This window comes from Thamnophis sirtalis, unplaced genomic scaffold, assembly GCF_051295495.1.
Source record: "Thamnophis sirtalis isolate CommonGarterSnake01/CBP01778 unplaced genomic scaffold, rThaSir2_p1.2 scaffold_8, whole genome shotgun sequence".
In the NCBI taxonomy this organism is placed as follows: Eukaryota; Metazoa; Chordata; class Lepidosauria; order Squamata; family Natricidae; genus Thamnophis; species Thamnophis sirtalis.
Window position 1 is genome coordinate 32246268 of NW_028261388.1, and position 15589 is coordinate 32261856.

The 15589-nt window shown below is 36.3% G+C and overlaps 1 protein-coding gene across 1 annotated transcript; it reads left to right on the forward strand.

Moving 5' to 3' along the window:
* Positions 1–1595: 1595 nt before the first annotated feature.
* PCNP (PEST proteolytic signal containing nuclear protein) lies at positions 1596–11161 on the forward strand. The gene is made up of 5 exons (XM_014065813.2): positions 1596–1718; positions 6808–7028; positions 8753–8827; positions 9521–9576; positions 10547–11161. The coding sequence occupies exons 1-5, from the start codon at positions 1664–1666 to the stop codon at positions 10674–10676; spliced, it is 537 nt and encodes a 178-aa protein (XP_013921288.2). The 5' UTR covers positions 1596–1663; the 3' UTR covers positions 10677–11161.
* The last annotated feature ends 4428 nt before the right edge of the window (positions 11162–15589 follow it).

Sequence of the window (15589 nt, forward strand, 5' to 3'; positions counted from 1 at the left end):
TTACGCCCACAATTGACCCCAAAATTTCTGTTCTTAAATGAGATATTTGTTAAGTGAATTTCGCCTCATTTTACGACATCTCTTGCCACAGTTGTTAACTTAGTAACATGATTATTAAGTGAATCTGGTTTCCCCATGGACTTTGCTTGTCAGAAAGTCGCAAAAGGTGGTCACATGACCCCAGGTCACTGCAACTGTCATAAATATGAATCAGTTGCCAAGCGTCTGAATTTTGATCACATAACCATGGGGATGCTGTAATGGTCATAAGTGTGAAAAACGGTAATGTCACTTTTTTGTAACTTTGAACAGTCACTGAATGAACTATTGACTACCTGTATACAATGCTCAAGTGAAGTGAAACGAAAGCTTGGCCACACAGAATCATAACTTTCTATGACATCAATTGAAACTATGCCTGTGCCCCACTTTGATTTTTGACCAGATATATTGTTTGCTGAAGTAAAATGGTTTTAGCTGCTGACTTTGTGCTACAAATCCAGTAATTAATACTTCAAAAGCTTGCAAATTGATATTTTACACTCAACCCGTGATTGATTGGATCATCTTCACCTTACCAGATTCAACAATGACAGAACATTTTTAATGTCTTGCTTTCAACAGAACATGTTCAGAGATGCCTTTGCTTTAAAACAGCCCATTTTGAAGTGTACAGCATAGTCAAGCATCAGGAAATCTGATCACAGGAAATATTTTATGACTTTTAATGTCAAAATGTATTATTGGTTTTTAAATATTTTTATTGTACATTTTTTCTGCATTTTTCATCAGTTTCATCTTTGCATCATTTTTACAATATACAATATACAATATACATATTATACCTCCTCGTTCTGATGTCTTATTCATACATAAATATTCATATAGTATCATATTTATATCTATTATTTCCATAGTTCTAACATAGTTGTCCATATGTTTATTGTACTGTATATTTTAATTTATACTTTTATACAGTCTGGGCATAGTATTATTTACAGTAAGTATTCTATCTAGCCTTGTACCTATATTTATTTCTGGTTTGTTAATCATCTTTCCTCCTTACTTTTCTAATCTTTGCATCTATTATTTAATTGATTATACCATATATCCCATATTAAATTATACTCTGTTTCTCCTTTGTCTTTAATGTCAAAATGTTTTATAATGGGTACGTCATAAAATGTTTTATAACATTTGCCAAGTTTCAATTCCATGGAAGTCATGGGCCCTGAATTTTTAAAAGGATATTTAAACAGTCTGATCAGCAATATCAGGTTTGTAGTACTACAGTTCTTTTCCGAGTTTTTTCGACGATAATTGCAAATAATACATTTCTTGAACCTAACCGGTTTGTCTGTGCTTGAGATAGCAGTTATACGGTGACGTCGTATCCAATCAAAAGGACCGCCGAGCAAATCAAATGTTTGCCGCAGCTCTTTAACGGCCGCCTTGACAACTGGAAACTGCGGGTTTCCCAAAGGAAAGTAACAGGAGCGGGGAAAGCCCTAAGAATAACCAGCTCAGCTTTAGGGAAAGAAGCTCCTTCTAGGCGCCCCACCCACCTTGACTTTCCCGGATGGATCGCGGGAGGACTCATCTACTGCGCATACTCACGGCGCAGTAGCGGAGGGGCAGGGAGGGAGGGAGGAGGAGAAAAAAAATGGCGGACGAGAAAGGAGGTGATGTGAAGCTGAAGCGGCCGCGGCTTGACGGAGGTAAACATACTGCGCTCAAATTCCTCTTCCGCAACCATTTCCTTCTCCCCCTCAGCCTAGGTTTTAATTTAAGACGTGAAAATTCTCGTAGGTCGAGGGATAGTTGTCTCCCCCCCCCCCCCTTTCTCCAGAGTCCGTGCGCAGCCTGGCTCTCGTATAATGCCCGTTCCTCGGCTTTTCATTTGAGCTCGGACTTTTCCACGAAAGAGCTCGTGACCTAATCTCCAGGCAGTTTATGTGGATCTAGTCCACGTCAGAGCCCCGCAGGGTTTAGACCCCTGTAGAACAAGCTAGCTGGCACCTGGGTAGACTAAGTAGCGACTTGCATGTATTGCGCGATTGGAAGACTATCTGGCCGTCACCCTCATACACCAGCGTTGCAGATGAAGGTTGGCGCGGCTAATTGCTCTTTTCAGCAACTTCAGAATGCAGTTGTTGGTGCAAGTTATTCGCTCTAGCAATAAACTGAATGTGATCAGCATTCTTTTATAGTTATTATGAGATAAAAGGTCCGTAAAATGGCCCCACAGGAATTCAGTGGATGCTTATCTGGGCATAACATAACATATATAAATACTCTCATAACATATATAAATACTCTCATAACATATATAAATACTAACTAGACCATATATAAATCTGATGCATAATGATTTATTTCCTTCAGGAACAACCTTTTTTGAATTTAGTGATTCAAGATGTGTTGAATTACGACATCTATAAAGCTGATCTGTAAAGACACGTGTTTGCTGGTCTTATGTTATATGTAGTTAACATTTATATGTTATACTACATATAAATAACATGCTAGAGAAAGAATATACTGGAGCATATCATTATGTAGTGTTATAATGTTTCATTTTCACTGATCTATCTCAATCCTGTAATTTTGTGGTAGAACTAAGGGATGCATAGATGAATCAATTTGATTCATGCGAATAACAATAAGTGCAAATAGTTTGGTTTCTAGAGCAAGCTTCTATAACAACTTAGTACTTGCTCAAAGTCAACTCCTCAAATGTTTATTTAAGTTGCACTGTTCCAGACTTTTGCATCAACTTGGAAATACAAGAATAATGGAACTGAAAAGATAATCTACATTTTCCAGAGAAAAAGCAGAAGGTAGACTAGTCTTAGAGGTTGGAAAAGCAGCATAGCAACACCCAACACCCTGTCATATTTAAAATGAGGATTACTAGTTTGAACTTCCACTACTCTGTTGACAAAATGATGCTGGGAAAATTAAAGGATACTGGGGGTGAGTATTGGTAGAGGAATAAGAATTGTGAACTTATTCCTCTACCAATACTCAGCCCATTCCATGATGTACTTCAAAACCCAGTATCCTTCAGTTTAGCTCCTAGGATTTGACAACGTACAAATCCTCATTATGTCCTTTCTATTCACACAGAACATGGCATTGCCAGGCAGGCTACCTGTCCCTTCAAAAGCAGTAGTCAGAAAGCACAGTTATAGACAGTCCCAACCCAGCTAATGGAGAACTGAAGTTGCTCCTGGTCAGGTGATGAGAAAGGAGAGCAGTTACTTTAATTCCAGAAGTCTATCAGATTAATGCTTCTCTTTGCACCCTCTACAGACTTGTGAATCTCATATTTATGTGATAAATGAAGAATAAAATACCTAACAGATCTAAAAATAAGGGATATAGGAGAATGATAGACAACAATCATAGTGACATCAAAAAGGGAAAAAGAGGCTGAAGGATCTATGAGAGGTACATAGCCTCAATCTTAGGAGCTTCAGCTATAGACCCTTAAGAGTCAGGAGGAATCCCTGATTTCTATGGCGGAGGGGATCATAAGATAGGTTGAAATATAATCCTTATGGAATTTAAAAGGTACATTTTCAAATCATAACTTCATTCAGTTTCTAGCTTTCCCTCCAAGACTACTTAATATTGACCTACTTATAACACTAAATGTTCAGCAAAAATGCTTAATTCCAATGCTTAATTGGAATTGGGCCCCAGCAGTCTTATACTTAGTACTCCTAAGAATTTGTGACCTTCTGCAGATCCAGCATAAATATCAATGCTGTTTGGATTGGCTAGCAATGCATAGCATGATGAACTGATAGGCATAATTCCAAATTAGTAGTTCCAAGAGAACAGAGAGGTGTTCATAAACTCAGATGAGTAAAGGACAGAGTATTGAAGTGAGCCTACAGAACAGCAGTATTGTGCTTTAGTCATATGGGCATATCATATCCTAGAAGTTTCAACAGAAGCCACATCCCTAAGGCTGCGATGGCGAACCTATGGCACGCGTGCCACAGGTGGCACTCAGAGCCATATTTGCTGGCATATGAGCTGTCAGCTCAGCTGATTTTCAGGCTTCCAGAGGACCGGGGAGGACTGTTTTCGCCTTCCCCATGCTTCAGAAAAGCTTCCAGAGCCTGGGGGATGGCGAAAACTCCCCCCCCCCAATATAGGGGTGTCGTGCGTAGATGTGCAGGTGGGCAGGACACATTGAATTGTGGGTGTGGGCGCAGTTGCTGGCACACACACACACACAATGTTGGCATGCCTTTAGAAAAAGGTTCACCATCACTGCCCTAAGGGCAACAAATTACCTATATTCAGAGAGTATTCAGACTCCCTTAACTTTTGTCAATTTTGTTATGCTGCAGCCTGATTCTACAGTTGTTGGAATTCATTTTTTCTCATTAGTCTACACTCAATGAAGTGAAAACTAAATTTTAGAAATGTCTGTAAATTTAGTAAAAGAAAGAAAGAAAGAAAGAAAGAAAGAAAGAAAGAAAGAAAGAAAGAAAGAAAGAATACCACATTGGCATAAGTATTCAAACCCTTTGCACTTAAATTTAGCTCAGGTACTCCAGTTTCTTTTGATAATTGCTGACATGTTGCTACACCTTGATTGGAGTCAACCTGTGGTAAATTAAATTGATTGGACATGATTTGGAAAGGCACACACCTCTCTATAGAAGGCCTGACAATGCATACTGTAGCATAGCAAAAGCCATGAGGTCAAAGGAACTGCATACAGAGCTCAGAGATGGGATTATTACAAAGCATAGATCTGGGGAAGGCTACAGTAAAATTTCTGCTGTACCGAAGGTTCCTAAGAGCACAACAGCCTCTATAATTCTCAAATGGAAGACGTTTGGCACAACCAGGACTCTTCCAAGAGCTAGTCGCCTGGTCAGACTGAACAATCAGGTGAGAAGGATCTTAGTAAGAGAGGTAATCAAGAACATGATGGTCACTCTGACTGAGTCCCAGAGATCCTGTTTGGAAATGGGACATAATTCCAGAAGGATAACCATCAATGCAGCCCTCCACAGATCTGGGCTTCATTGCAGAGTGGCTAAATGGAAGCTTCTCTTCAGTGCAAACATATGAAAGTTTGGAGTTTGCAAAAAAGCACTTGAAGAACTCTCAGACTGTGAGGAACAAGATTCTCTGGTCTGAAATGTAACTCTTTTGCCTCTATTGTAAACATTATGACTGGAGGAAACCAGGCACCGCTCATCACCTGCATAATACCATCCCAACAGTGAAGCATGGTAGTGTCAGAATCATGCTGTGGAGGTGTTTTCAGAAGCAGGGACTGGGAAACTGGTCAGGGTTGAGGGAAAGCCAAATGGAGCAAAGTACATGATATCCTCAATGAAAACCTATTCCATAGTGCTCAGGATCTCAGACTGGGCCAAAGGTTCACTTTCCAACATGACAATGATCCTAAGCACACAGCTAAGACAACACAAAAGTGACTTAGGGACAATTCTGTGAATGTCCTAGAGTGGCTCAGCCAGAACCCTATTTGAATCCTATTGAACATCTCTGGAGGGACCTGAAAATAACTGTCAACCGATGGTCACCATCCAACTTGACTGAGCTTGAGAGGATTTGCAAGCAATCCAGGAGTGTAATGCTTGTTGTGTCATACCCAAACAGACTTGAGGCTAAAATTGCCAAAGGTGCTGAGTGAAGGGTCTGAATACTTACGCCAATGCAATATTTCAATGTTTTAAAAAATAAATTTACACACATTTCTAAAATTCTTTTTTTAACTTCATCATTATGGGATACTGAGTATAGATTAATGAGGAAAAAAATGAATTTCAACAACTGTAGAAACCGGATGCAGCAGAAGAAAATTGACAAAAGGAAAGGGGGTCTAAATACTTTCTGATGCACTGTATATTTCAAGGAATACAAACAGGAAAAAAATTCAAAACTTAGCAGCAGCCGTTATCCAGATGAACAACAATGATTAGGTTTTTTTTTTGGAGTGCATGCAAATCTTGGGCAAATTCTTGGTTGGTAAAAGGAATTTATAGGACTTAATTCATCATGCCTTCACAGATACATTCATATTGTTTTCTTGCCACCAATATCAACATAATTTTTACTATTTTATTTCAGAATGTTATTTCAGTTTCATAGTGTAGTCTATAACTCTAGAAAGCCCTTGTGCCCTTCCATGCCAATAGTATCCATTCCAGCTTTGCTTAGTTTTTGGAGAATCACTTAAACTCCAGTCAACAAAATCTACAGGGTTTAAAACCCAGCTAAATAAAATCCAACATTACTAAATTTCACCTAGCTAACAGCAAACTTTGTTTTTTGCTGCAATAAGCCAACCATAAGCTTTGTAACAATTTCTAGTTCTAAGAATTATATTGGCATAAATATTTGTGGTTTAAATGTTAGAATTTTCAGTTTTATTTTTTATCTTTCTGTAATTCAAGAACAGCATAAATTTATATTTTAAAAATTATATATTTTAATTATTTCCATGAGTTTATTCTGTCTTGATTTGAAATAACTCACAATTTTTGTAGGGATGTCATGCAGATACATGATTTTTAAAATATATTTACGTATATAATTTAATTATTTTTATTCTGCATTAGCCAAGTGATAGGAGCTCCCTTCACTATATGTCTATGTCCTTACAGTGTGCTCTGTATAAACAGTTGTGGAGGTGCTGACACTGTAAGTGCAAAAGTCGCCTCTGAATAACAGTGCTTTATGAGGTTGCTGCTCCCATCAGTCCACTCAGTAAAAATAGCTCATCTTGGTAAGTTGTTTCGACTTCACCAGGACCTGAAGAAGAGGCAGAAAAACCTGTGAAAACTAAGACTGTTTCTTCCAGTAATGGAGGGGAAAGCTCGAGTCGTAGTGTGGAAAAACGTGCAGCTGATGAAGATGCTGAAGACTTCTCAACAAAGCCTGCTCCTGCCAAAATGTCCAAGTTTGGGTTTGCCATTGGCTCTCAGCTTGCAAAGAAACCACCTGCAATATCCATCAAACTTGGAGCAAATGTAAGTGGTTTAAAAATGTTTTGAATTGGTAATGTTTAGTATTTGAATGAATAAGTATTTGTTTTGACATTAAAAATAGTCTTAAAATCTTGATTTTATCTTATTTGAGCCTTGTGAATTACAGATGGTTTTTATTGCCTTGTTTTATGAACAATTATAAGATTTACGGAAAATGGAATTTGCTGGGAATGTGAAGATATTGATAATTTCTATTCTAATGTTTGCTGTAGTATGGTGGTGAGTGCATAACTTAGCAATATTATATACTGACAAAAATAAATACTAATTTTTAATCCTTTAGCCTTAATTAAAGATATATGAATTCATTTAAAGGAATATAATTAGTAGTTTAGAAAGCCAGTGTGGTATATTGGTTAAGGCACCGGCTAGAAACCAGGAGGCCATGAGTTCTACTGCTGTTAAACATGAAGTCAGCTAGATGACCTTTTGCCGGTCACATACTCATAGCTGGAAAAAGGCAATAGCAAAAAAAAAAAAAGCCAAGAAAACTGCAATGAGTTGTCTAGGCATTTGCCAGAAGTCAGTGCTGACTGGAAGAAAAAAACAATCAAATGAGTCTTATTCAAGAGGCTGGCCTATTATCTTTACTATTGTTTTTTATTATTACAAAAACCTTGTAGAAATACTTTTCACTTTAGTGGCAGTTACCTTTTCTAGGAAAGCTTGCAAAATGTAATTTGAGTTATTGTGTGGATTAGTAGTATAATAAACACATAAGTATACATTTGCATACATACATTGCCAATAAAAATATTTACAAAAGTTTGAAACCATTTAAGCTTTATAAAGTTTTTTTTTTTAAATTGAAAATTGCAAACGTTACTTGGCCAAGTCACCAAATTAACAGTAAAGTAAGCACAGGAGGAATCTGTCTCAGGAGAGCATTTTACAATAAAGGTTCCATAGTCACGCTCTCTCCAGTAGGCACATGCTGGTGAAGTATAGTCGGGGAAAAACAACATGCTGCAGCATTGATGCTGCAAATCAATAAGGAACAATAATTACAAATATATTTGTTTCGTAAAGTATATAGAGCTTATTTGTTCTTATTTATTTTCTTCCAGTAAATGAATTTAGTGCAGTGGAGACAATTCGTGGCCTATTGAATCATCTTTTGAGAGATATTTCCTTATCCGATTCCTCAATCTTTTCAACAATGACAGAACTTATAGTGTACTGCCTTTACTGGAGTAGTTGGCATACATTTAGATATATATGTATATGTATGTCTTTGAAAATAGCCCAAGTTAAACTGTATAGCACACTCAAATATCAGCACAGAAAATGTTTTATGACATTTTGCATTATGTCACAAAACTCATGATATTTATAGCATAAAATATTTCATAAGATTTGCCAAATTTCAATTCTGTGGGAGTCATGGGTCCTGGATATTGGACACATTTTGTAAGTTAGTCCATTTGAGGTAAATCTTGGTTCAAAAAGTATTGCCTATGATGCACCCTTTCACCCTGTTAAAAGTTACAAGAATAAGAGTTTTAGTTGTACTGTATATAAATTGAATTGTCTTGATTTAGAAACAATTTCCCATGTAATATAGGGTAGAGAAAGGCACAGTTCTAGTAAAATGTCAGTTTGTGTTTAGTAATTTGGTTTACTTAAGGTTTATAGCATGCTTTTAATTACTAATTTCTATTGTATTGATTTCTTGCATCAATAATTTTTTCCTTTGCCTCTTTCAGAAACCTAAAGAACCTACTCCAACTTTAGCTCCAAAAACACTCTCTGTAGCAGCAGTATTCAATGAAGATGACGATGTAAGTAACTGAGAAATGTGCAGGAACGTGAATGTAGTACAGATCTATAGCGTTAAATACTCGCCCTGCTGGTGGTTTTGTAGACTTTGAATACCTAGGCTTTGGTGAGGGTAATTGAAGAGCCCTCCTGGGTAGTGCAGGTCTGCTTTTTGTTCTTGCCCATGTTTTGCCATCTTATGTTCCTTGTTTTTACTATTGTATTATATTATTCTGAGGTTTTTTTTAAATTTGTGTACTGCTCAGAGTAGTTAAAAGTTGAGTCACATACACATTTAATTATAAGAATATAGTAAATAAACACAATCACATAGTTGCTAATCCTGACGAAAATATGTTTAGTTTAAAGGCTTTTAGAGAAGTGCAGCTTTAGCAGTGCAAAGCATCTTTTTGCCTTTGAATCTGAATTGCCACATAGCTCTATATGTTTTGTAAAATAGGGATAGTATGCTGCTTTAGCTGCAACAGCTGTATTGTGTCTTTCTAATGTTAATAAAAGATTTTAAACTACAAACTTTAGATTGGATGAAATTTTTAACAATAAATTATTAAGTTGAATGTAATAACATGTATGATTGATTTATATGCTGGGGGCTGACATTCAAGATCAGCACAAAATAACAAAAAGGCCCTTCAAAAACAATCTCATCTATACTATAAACAAAATAATTGTGTTCATGTTGTATTTTTACTTAGAGTGAACCTGAAGAGATGCCTCCAGAAGCTAAAATGCGTATGAAAAACATTGGAAGGTAACATGTCTTTCATATTAAGATTGTTGGAAAATGGTAGAACAATATTCATTATATTAGTATATTGGCTATGTGTTGAAGCTAAAACTTAAGTAGCTCTTCTAGAGTTATTTCCAAGTGAATCAGGGATTATAATTTGGAATTTACAGGGCGGGGCATAACCTTTTCCTAGGGGGTCACAGCAACACTTGTAATAACAACACAAATAATTCATACACCATTCGAAAGCCCATCAAAAACTGAGTTTATTGACACGATTTAATAGTCAGTATGACCACCATTAGCCCTTCGAACAGCATTCAAACGAGGTGCCTCTCGAAAGGCAATGCATTTTATTCTGTCAATGATCCTTTGTTCTTCCGAATCGAATTTTCCAGCCATTCTTAAAGCAAATTTAACATTTAATAGCTCATTCAATTCAGTTTTTTATGGGCTTTAAAATGAGGTGTCGCGGAAGTTGTAAACTGCTGTCGATCTTGCTGTGACCCCCTAGGAAAAGGTTATGCCCCGCCCTAGAATTGCAAAATAATGACTGTTTGAAGATTTGTTGTGTTCTTATCCACCTCGTTTGAATGCTGTTCCAAGGGCTAATGGTGGTCATACTGACTATTAAATCGTGTCAATAAACTCAGTTTTTGATGGGCTTTCGAATGGTGTATGAATTATTTGTGTTGTTATTACAAGTGTTGCTGTGACCCCCTAGGAAAAGGTTATGCCCCGCCCTGTATACATGCCATGTTTCTGGTTTATCCTTTTTAGCTTTCAGCAGTTGAAAATATTTTTATTGTATTTATCTTCTGCCATAAGAAAATGTGTCCAAATACAATAGTTTAGGATTTCAGGATTATAAACATACTGCTGCCAGATGCATATAGATACGGCATTTTCACTTTGTAATAGAAGCTCTTTAAATATTTGTGTGAGGTACTAAATTAGTAAAGGTGAACCAATTGATTTTGTTTGTTTACAGGGATACTCCAACTTCAGCAGGACCAAATTCTTTCAACAAAGGAAAGCACGGGTTTTCTGACAACCAGAAGTTATGGGAACGTAATATGAAATCTCATCTTGGAAATGTTCGTGAACAGGATGATGACTAGTTGTCTATTTTAATCTGGGTGTTGGGAAATGGGAGAGTACAATATTAAAGGAATAGTGCCCTTTTTTAGAATGGTATACAGCTATTTTGGATGCCACTTTTAAAAGTTTGTCGTGGTACAACAACAAAAATGAGTTTAAAAGTAGAGGTAACTTATGTTTTGTATACAAATTTCAAAGCAATTGCTAATTTTGTAGCTTCATGCATTTAATTTCACGTTATGGAAAATAAAGGCATTGGAAGTGGTACATTTTTAAAGAAATTTTCTTTTTACAATTATTCTTATATGAAGATAGAAAAATCATTCTGTCTTTAATTAGTTTTAAGTTAAATGCTGCTGTATTAAAAAATCCAGATCCTGTTCTGTGATAGGTTTTTGTTGTTTATTTCTTTAGGCTACTTTTATAGAGGTTCAGTACATCAAGTCTTGCTAGACTGTTTTAATCCACATAATTCTGTAAAATAAACTATTACAAAATAACTTTACTACATTTCAATCTAAGATTTTTGACTGTGGTAGACTATTAGTATAATCCTGTTCTCGAACATTGTGTAATCCTTCTGTAGCCTGTTTCCCCCTTAAGAAATGGGTCTTGCATGTATATACATATTAGGAAAGTATTACAACCATTCATAACAAAGGTAAATCAGTATTTTTTAACATTTCAACTCTTGAGCCTTGACCAGTGCTTGTCATTGCTTGTCAGTTTGAAGTAGATTGATTAATAGGCTATCAAAGAAAAAGGAATTTTCAGAAGGAGACTATGCTTTGTCGTGTTTTAAATGCCAGGGTCTTTTTTTAAATAATCCTATAGGAGTAAGAATTACACATTTAAATTAGCAATTGCTTAGTAAAATGCAGAAATTTGCAATTTGCTTCCATATGTTGATGGTATATTGTGCTAGAACTTTGGTAGCAAAAATGAACTCTACTTTGAAGACAGGGAATCATGGTTTGGGTTTGTTTGTTTTTGGGGTTTATTTTGCATTCATATTTAAGCAGATGCAAACACACACACACCCTTTAGCTTTTCTTGTTCAGACTTCATTTCTTCAAGAAAATATCCTTTCCTCATTTTTTTAGAACGTTCTAATTTCTTAAATAAAAAAGAGAACACCATATTTCTGGTTGGTGTAGCTTTCAAGATTTGCGTAGCATAGCTTGACCCAAGGCTTATCTGCTATCTCCCTTTGCAGAATATGTATATAAGTCAGAATCTAGAGCCAGAAGGTCCAGTTGGATTGGAGTTCTTTGCTCATTACAAAGCTTCAATAGGGTCACTGTTTCATTGAAACCATGGTCTGGAAAATGACACCATTTATGCTTGAATATTTCCAACTTCCTGTTTGTTTGTATCTTTGTTTAGTCTTAGGAAATTAAAAACATCCTTCTAAGATGTCACCAGCTGAATGCAAAGATGTAGCTATTAAATAGACATAGAAAATTACAAGCATTGTTTTGGAAAACCACCAGTAATGGCAAAATATAATGGATGCAGCTTTCAAAGTGACAGAAGGAACTATGAATAAAGGAAGTTTCTTTCTACAAAAAAGTATTTTCCACATTCTTTGATTAGGAAAGACGTTCCTAGACTTGTCTTCAATTGTGCTGCATTTGTCTTATCCCTCTTCAATTTTTAAAGTAGCTAATTACCAACATTGTTAACCAGCTGGGTCATAAAGGGAACCAATCCAAAAACTGGGTAGATGTTTTCTCCACCTATTTTCTAACTTATTTAAAGACAACATCAGCAAGAAGATGGAAGTGATTGAATAGGTGTACTTATGTCAGCCTTCTGGGGCAGACCAGACAGGAGGTATAGCCAGATGATCTAATTCTACTTTATTGTAAGATAGCATAAACAGAATCATGCAAGTTTGAAAGTATATTTCTCCCTCCCCCATTCCATTTACAGCCCAAGACAACGTGGACTGAGCCACTTGCCTCCTGAGTGACCTCCTGAGTCATTTGCCCAGCCCACATTCCTGCTAACATATAACACATGAGCTGCCTTCCCCATCCCCAAGGTTTTACATTTATTGATTTATGGAAGAGTTAATGTAAATTTTAAAATGTTACACAAACAGAAACAGATCAGTTTTACATCCAATTAACCCTAAGGGTAAGTAGGTCTGACGGCATTCTGATACAGATAGTCCTCAACTTACAAAAGTTCATTTAATTACCGCTCAAATTTACAACACTGCTGAAAAAAGGGACATGACCATTTTTCACACAACATTGCAGTATCCCTGTAGTCACATGATCAAAATTCAGATGCTCGGCAACATATTTATGACTGTTGCTGTGTCCCAAAGTCACGTGATCCCCTTTTGGAATCTGACAAGCAAAATCAATTGAGAAATCAGATTCACTTAACAACCATGTTACAAAATTAACAACCGCGGTGGCTCACTTAACAGTTGTGGCAAGAAAGGTCATAAAATGGGGTAAACTCATTTAACAAATGTTTCAGTTAGCAACATAAATTTTGGATACAATTGTGGCCATAAGTTGAGGACTACCTGTACCCCATTTGTAGTTGTAGATTGTAGTTACGCAACCTGCAACATTTTCATTTGGTCATATGAAGGGTTGCCTGGAAGGTTAATCAATGTTTTCCACAATCAAGATGGTTCTAGAGAGGCATCTCAAAATAGGGTTTTTCTCGCTCCCTCTTTTCTGTAGTAATATAGTGCCTGATCGCAATGGCATGACTCTTTTCATTTTATTTTTGCTCCAGTGGAAAAAGCATAAAAGTTTTCTTTATAGAATCTGGGAGGAATAACAATCCCCCCTTATGTGTTGTTTGTGCATGGAACAATGAATGAAGATATGGTCAAATGGATTTTCCTGGATCAACAAAGTTTTCTTGTATTTCTTGATATGCTTATTCTGTATTCTATAGCTCCCATTTAAAATGTAATTGATAAACAAGGACATGGTTTGTTTTAGTTCCCATTAGGTCTCTGTTCCCATGAAAATATGGAGATCATTTTTTTCAGGATATGCTGATTGAACTTAGAGCTAAATTTAGAGAGCTCAGTAGTGGTGACCATATCAGAAGTCATTTCTTAAATTTGATTGTTATGGATATGGTGAGCTCTAATTAGGCAACAGGTTTTCCCCTCGGCCAACCTTAAGCCATAGACTTCCTAATGGGAGTAAAGCTTCAACACTTCTCCTTTGCAGCTGATCACTGACAATTAAGAAAGCTACAGTGTTGAGCTTATGAGATTCCTTTGTACTACTACTATTATGTAGAAAACCATCTTTCCTTTTATCCTCACTAACAAAACTCTAGCTCCACTAGGATCCTGTACTTACATTTAATTATAAATCCCTGCATTTGAATCTCAGTTCATCCTCAAAAAATTAGCTATAGACTTACAGAGTTACATTCAAAGAGTCCAGAAATCTCTCCGTTTGGTTGTCTTTCAAATCCATCCAATCAATTTATCTGCAAAAAAAAGCAAACATAGCATACTTTACAAATTTATAGAGATGGTCTCTTGTGAACCTTTATCAATCAGCCTTCAATGATTCTATATGTAAAGGTCATTATAGTACCATTTTAGAGTTTATATTTTGAAAAATACATGTTAGAGTATTTTCAAACATGCCAAACCACAAAGAAAGCAGTTATGGTAACACTATTATGTGCTGTTATCCTAAATCTGAGGATTTCACATTTTGATATTTAATCCTAATCGTTAATCATCAATCACCTATCCTCTTTAGTGGTTTCCACTGCTGCTAACATGGCATATCAGTAACAGGATTACGGGTAGTCAGATTCACCCAAATCTGAATCAAAGTTCTTGCCTTGAAGGATTCCCTCAGTACTGAGGGCTGCCACCAGCTGATCTTAGAAAGCACACTCTCAAGACCAAGTAGACCCCAAATAGTCATGCACAACTTTATTGTAACTTTCTTTTCTATCCAGAAATCTTCAGTAGTATTGAACCTTAGAATTGGCAATGCCATAATCATGACTTGCATAAACAATGAAGAGAATATAACCCTGTCTTTTTTTCTGAAATGGAGTCTTGACACGTGTAGTAATGTTGTTATAGCATCAGTACCAATATTCAAATTGCAGACTCCTCAATTGTTGGAGATGATTTCCCTACACTTCTTGTATAAATAAAAGGTTAAGATTTCCAGCTAAATAAAAGGCATGAATAAAGTGGCATGTCGAATCCAGTGTAGTTCAGCATAGATCTGTAACCCATATTGATAAGTATAAAATCTTACATCTGATTCACCATACATAGTGGGTTGGGAATAAAGAAATTCTTATGTTTGTTTCTTGGAGCTATAGGCTCCTTTATTCAAGGCTTCTATTGCCATATATGTCAATTTTAACTGAAAACTATGGTTTTTGTAAGCCTCAATAATTTGATCTTTTCCACAATGTTCCAAAAATAAAGTGGCTTCTTCTTTCATGTCATACAGACTGTCTAAGCATATTTCTCTTTAGTAACAAACCTCAGTGCGGAACAAAACTCTGTGAGCAGCTTCCAAATTTTCATAAAGCAAATAAATTAAGGAAAAAATTCTGATAAAGGAGACTAGCATTGGTGATGTTACCTAGTTTGGCCCAACGGTGCTTTTTCAAATGGCAGCTGGACTTTGTTTCTTCTCAAAAATGTTTCTCTCTTCATCAGAAGAAGAAGAAGCTTGGATGAGAAGCAAAAACAGCTTCAAGAAAAATCAACGTCCAGCTGCCTTTTGAAAAAGATCCTCTGGGACAATCATGACCTGGATGTCTGACAATCTCCATAGACCGTTACCTAGTTTGGGTAATAAAATGCTTTCAAGAAAACAACCAAGTTCAGAGAGCACCAAGGACCCCTCAGATAAGGTTCCTTTTTAATATTCTTGAAGGGCAGAAAGAAGCATGTGTTTTT

Excerpts from the sequence above, each read along its gene's own strand:
- PCNP (XM_014065813.2), top strand. The coding sequence starts at position 1,664 with ATGGCGGACGAGAAAGGAGGTGATGTGAAGCTGAAGCGGCCGCGGCTT. Across the intron at positions 1,719-6,807 it reads GCGGCCGCGGCTTGACGGAG|GACCTGAAGAAGAGGCAGAA; the intron begins GTAAACATACTG and ends CGACTTCACCAG. Across the intron at positions 9,577-10,546 it reads CGTATGAAAAACATTGGAAG|GGATACTCCAACTTCAGCAG; the intron begins GTAACATGTCTT and ends GTTTGTTTACAG.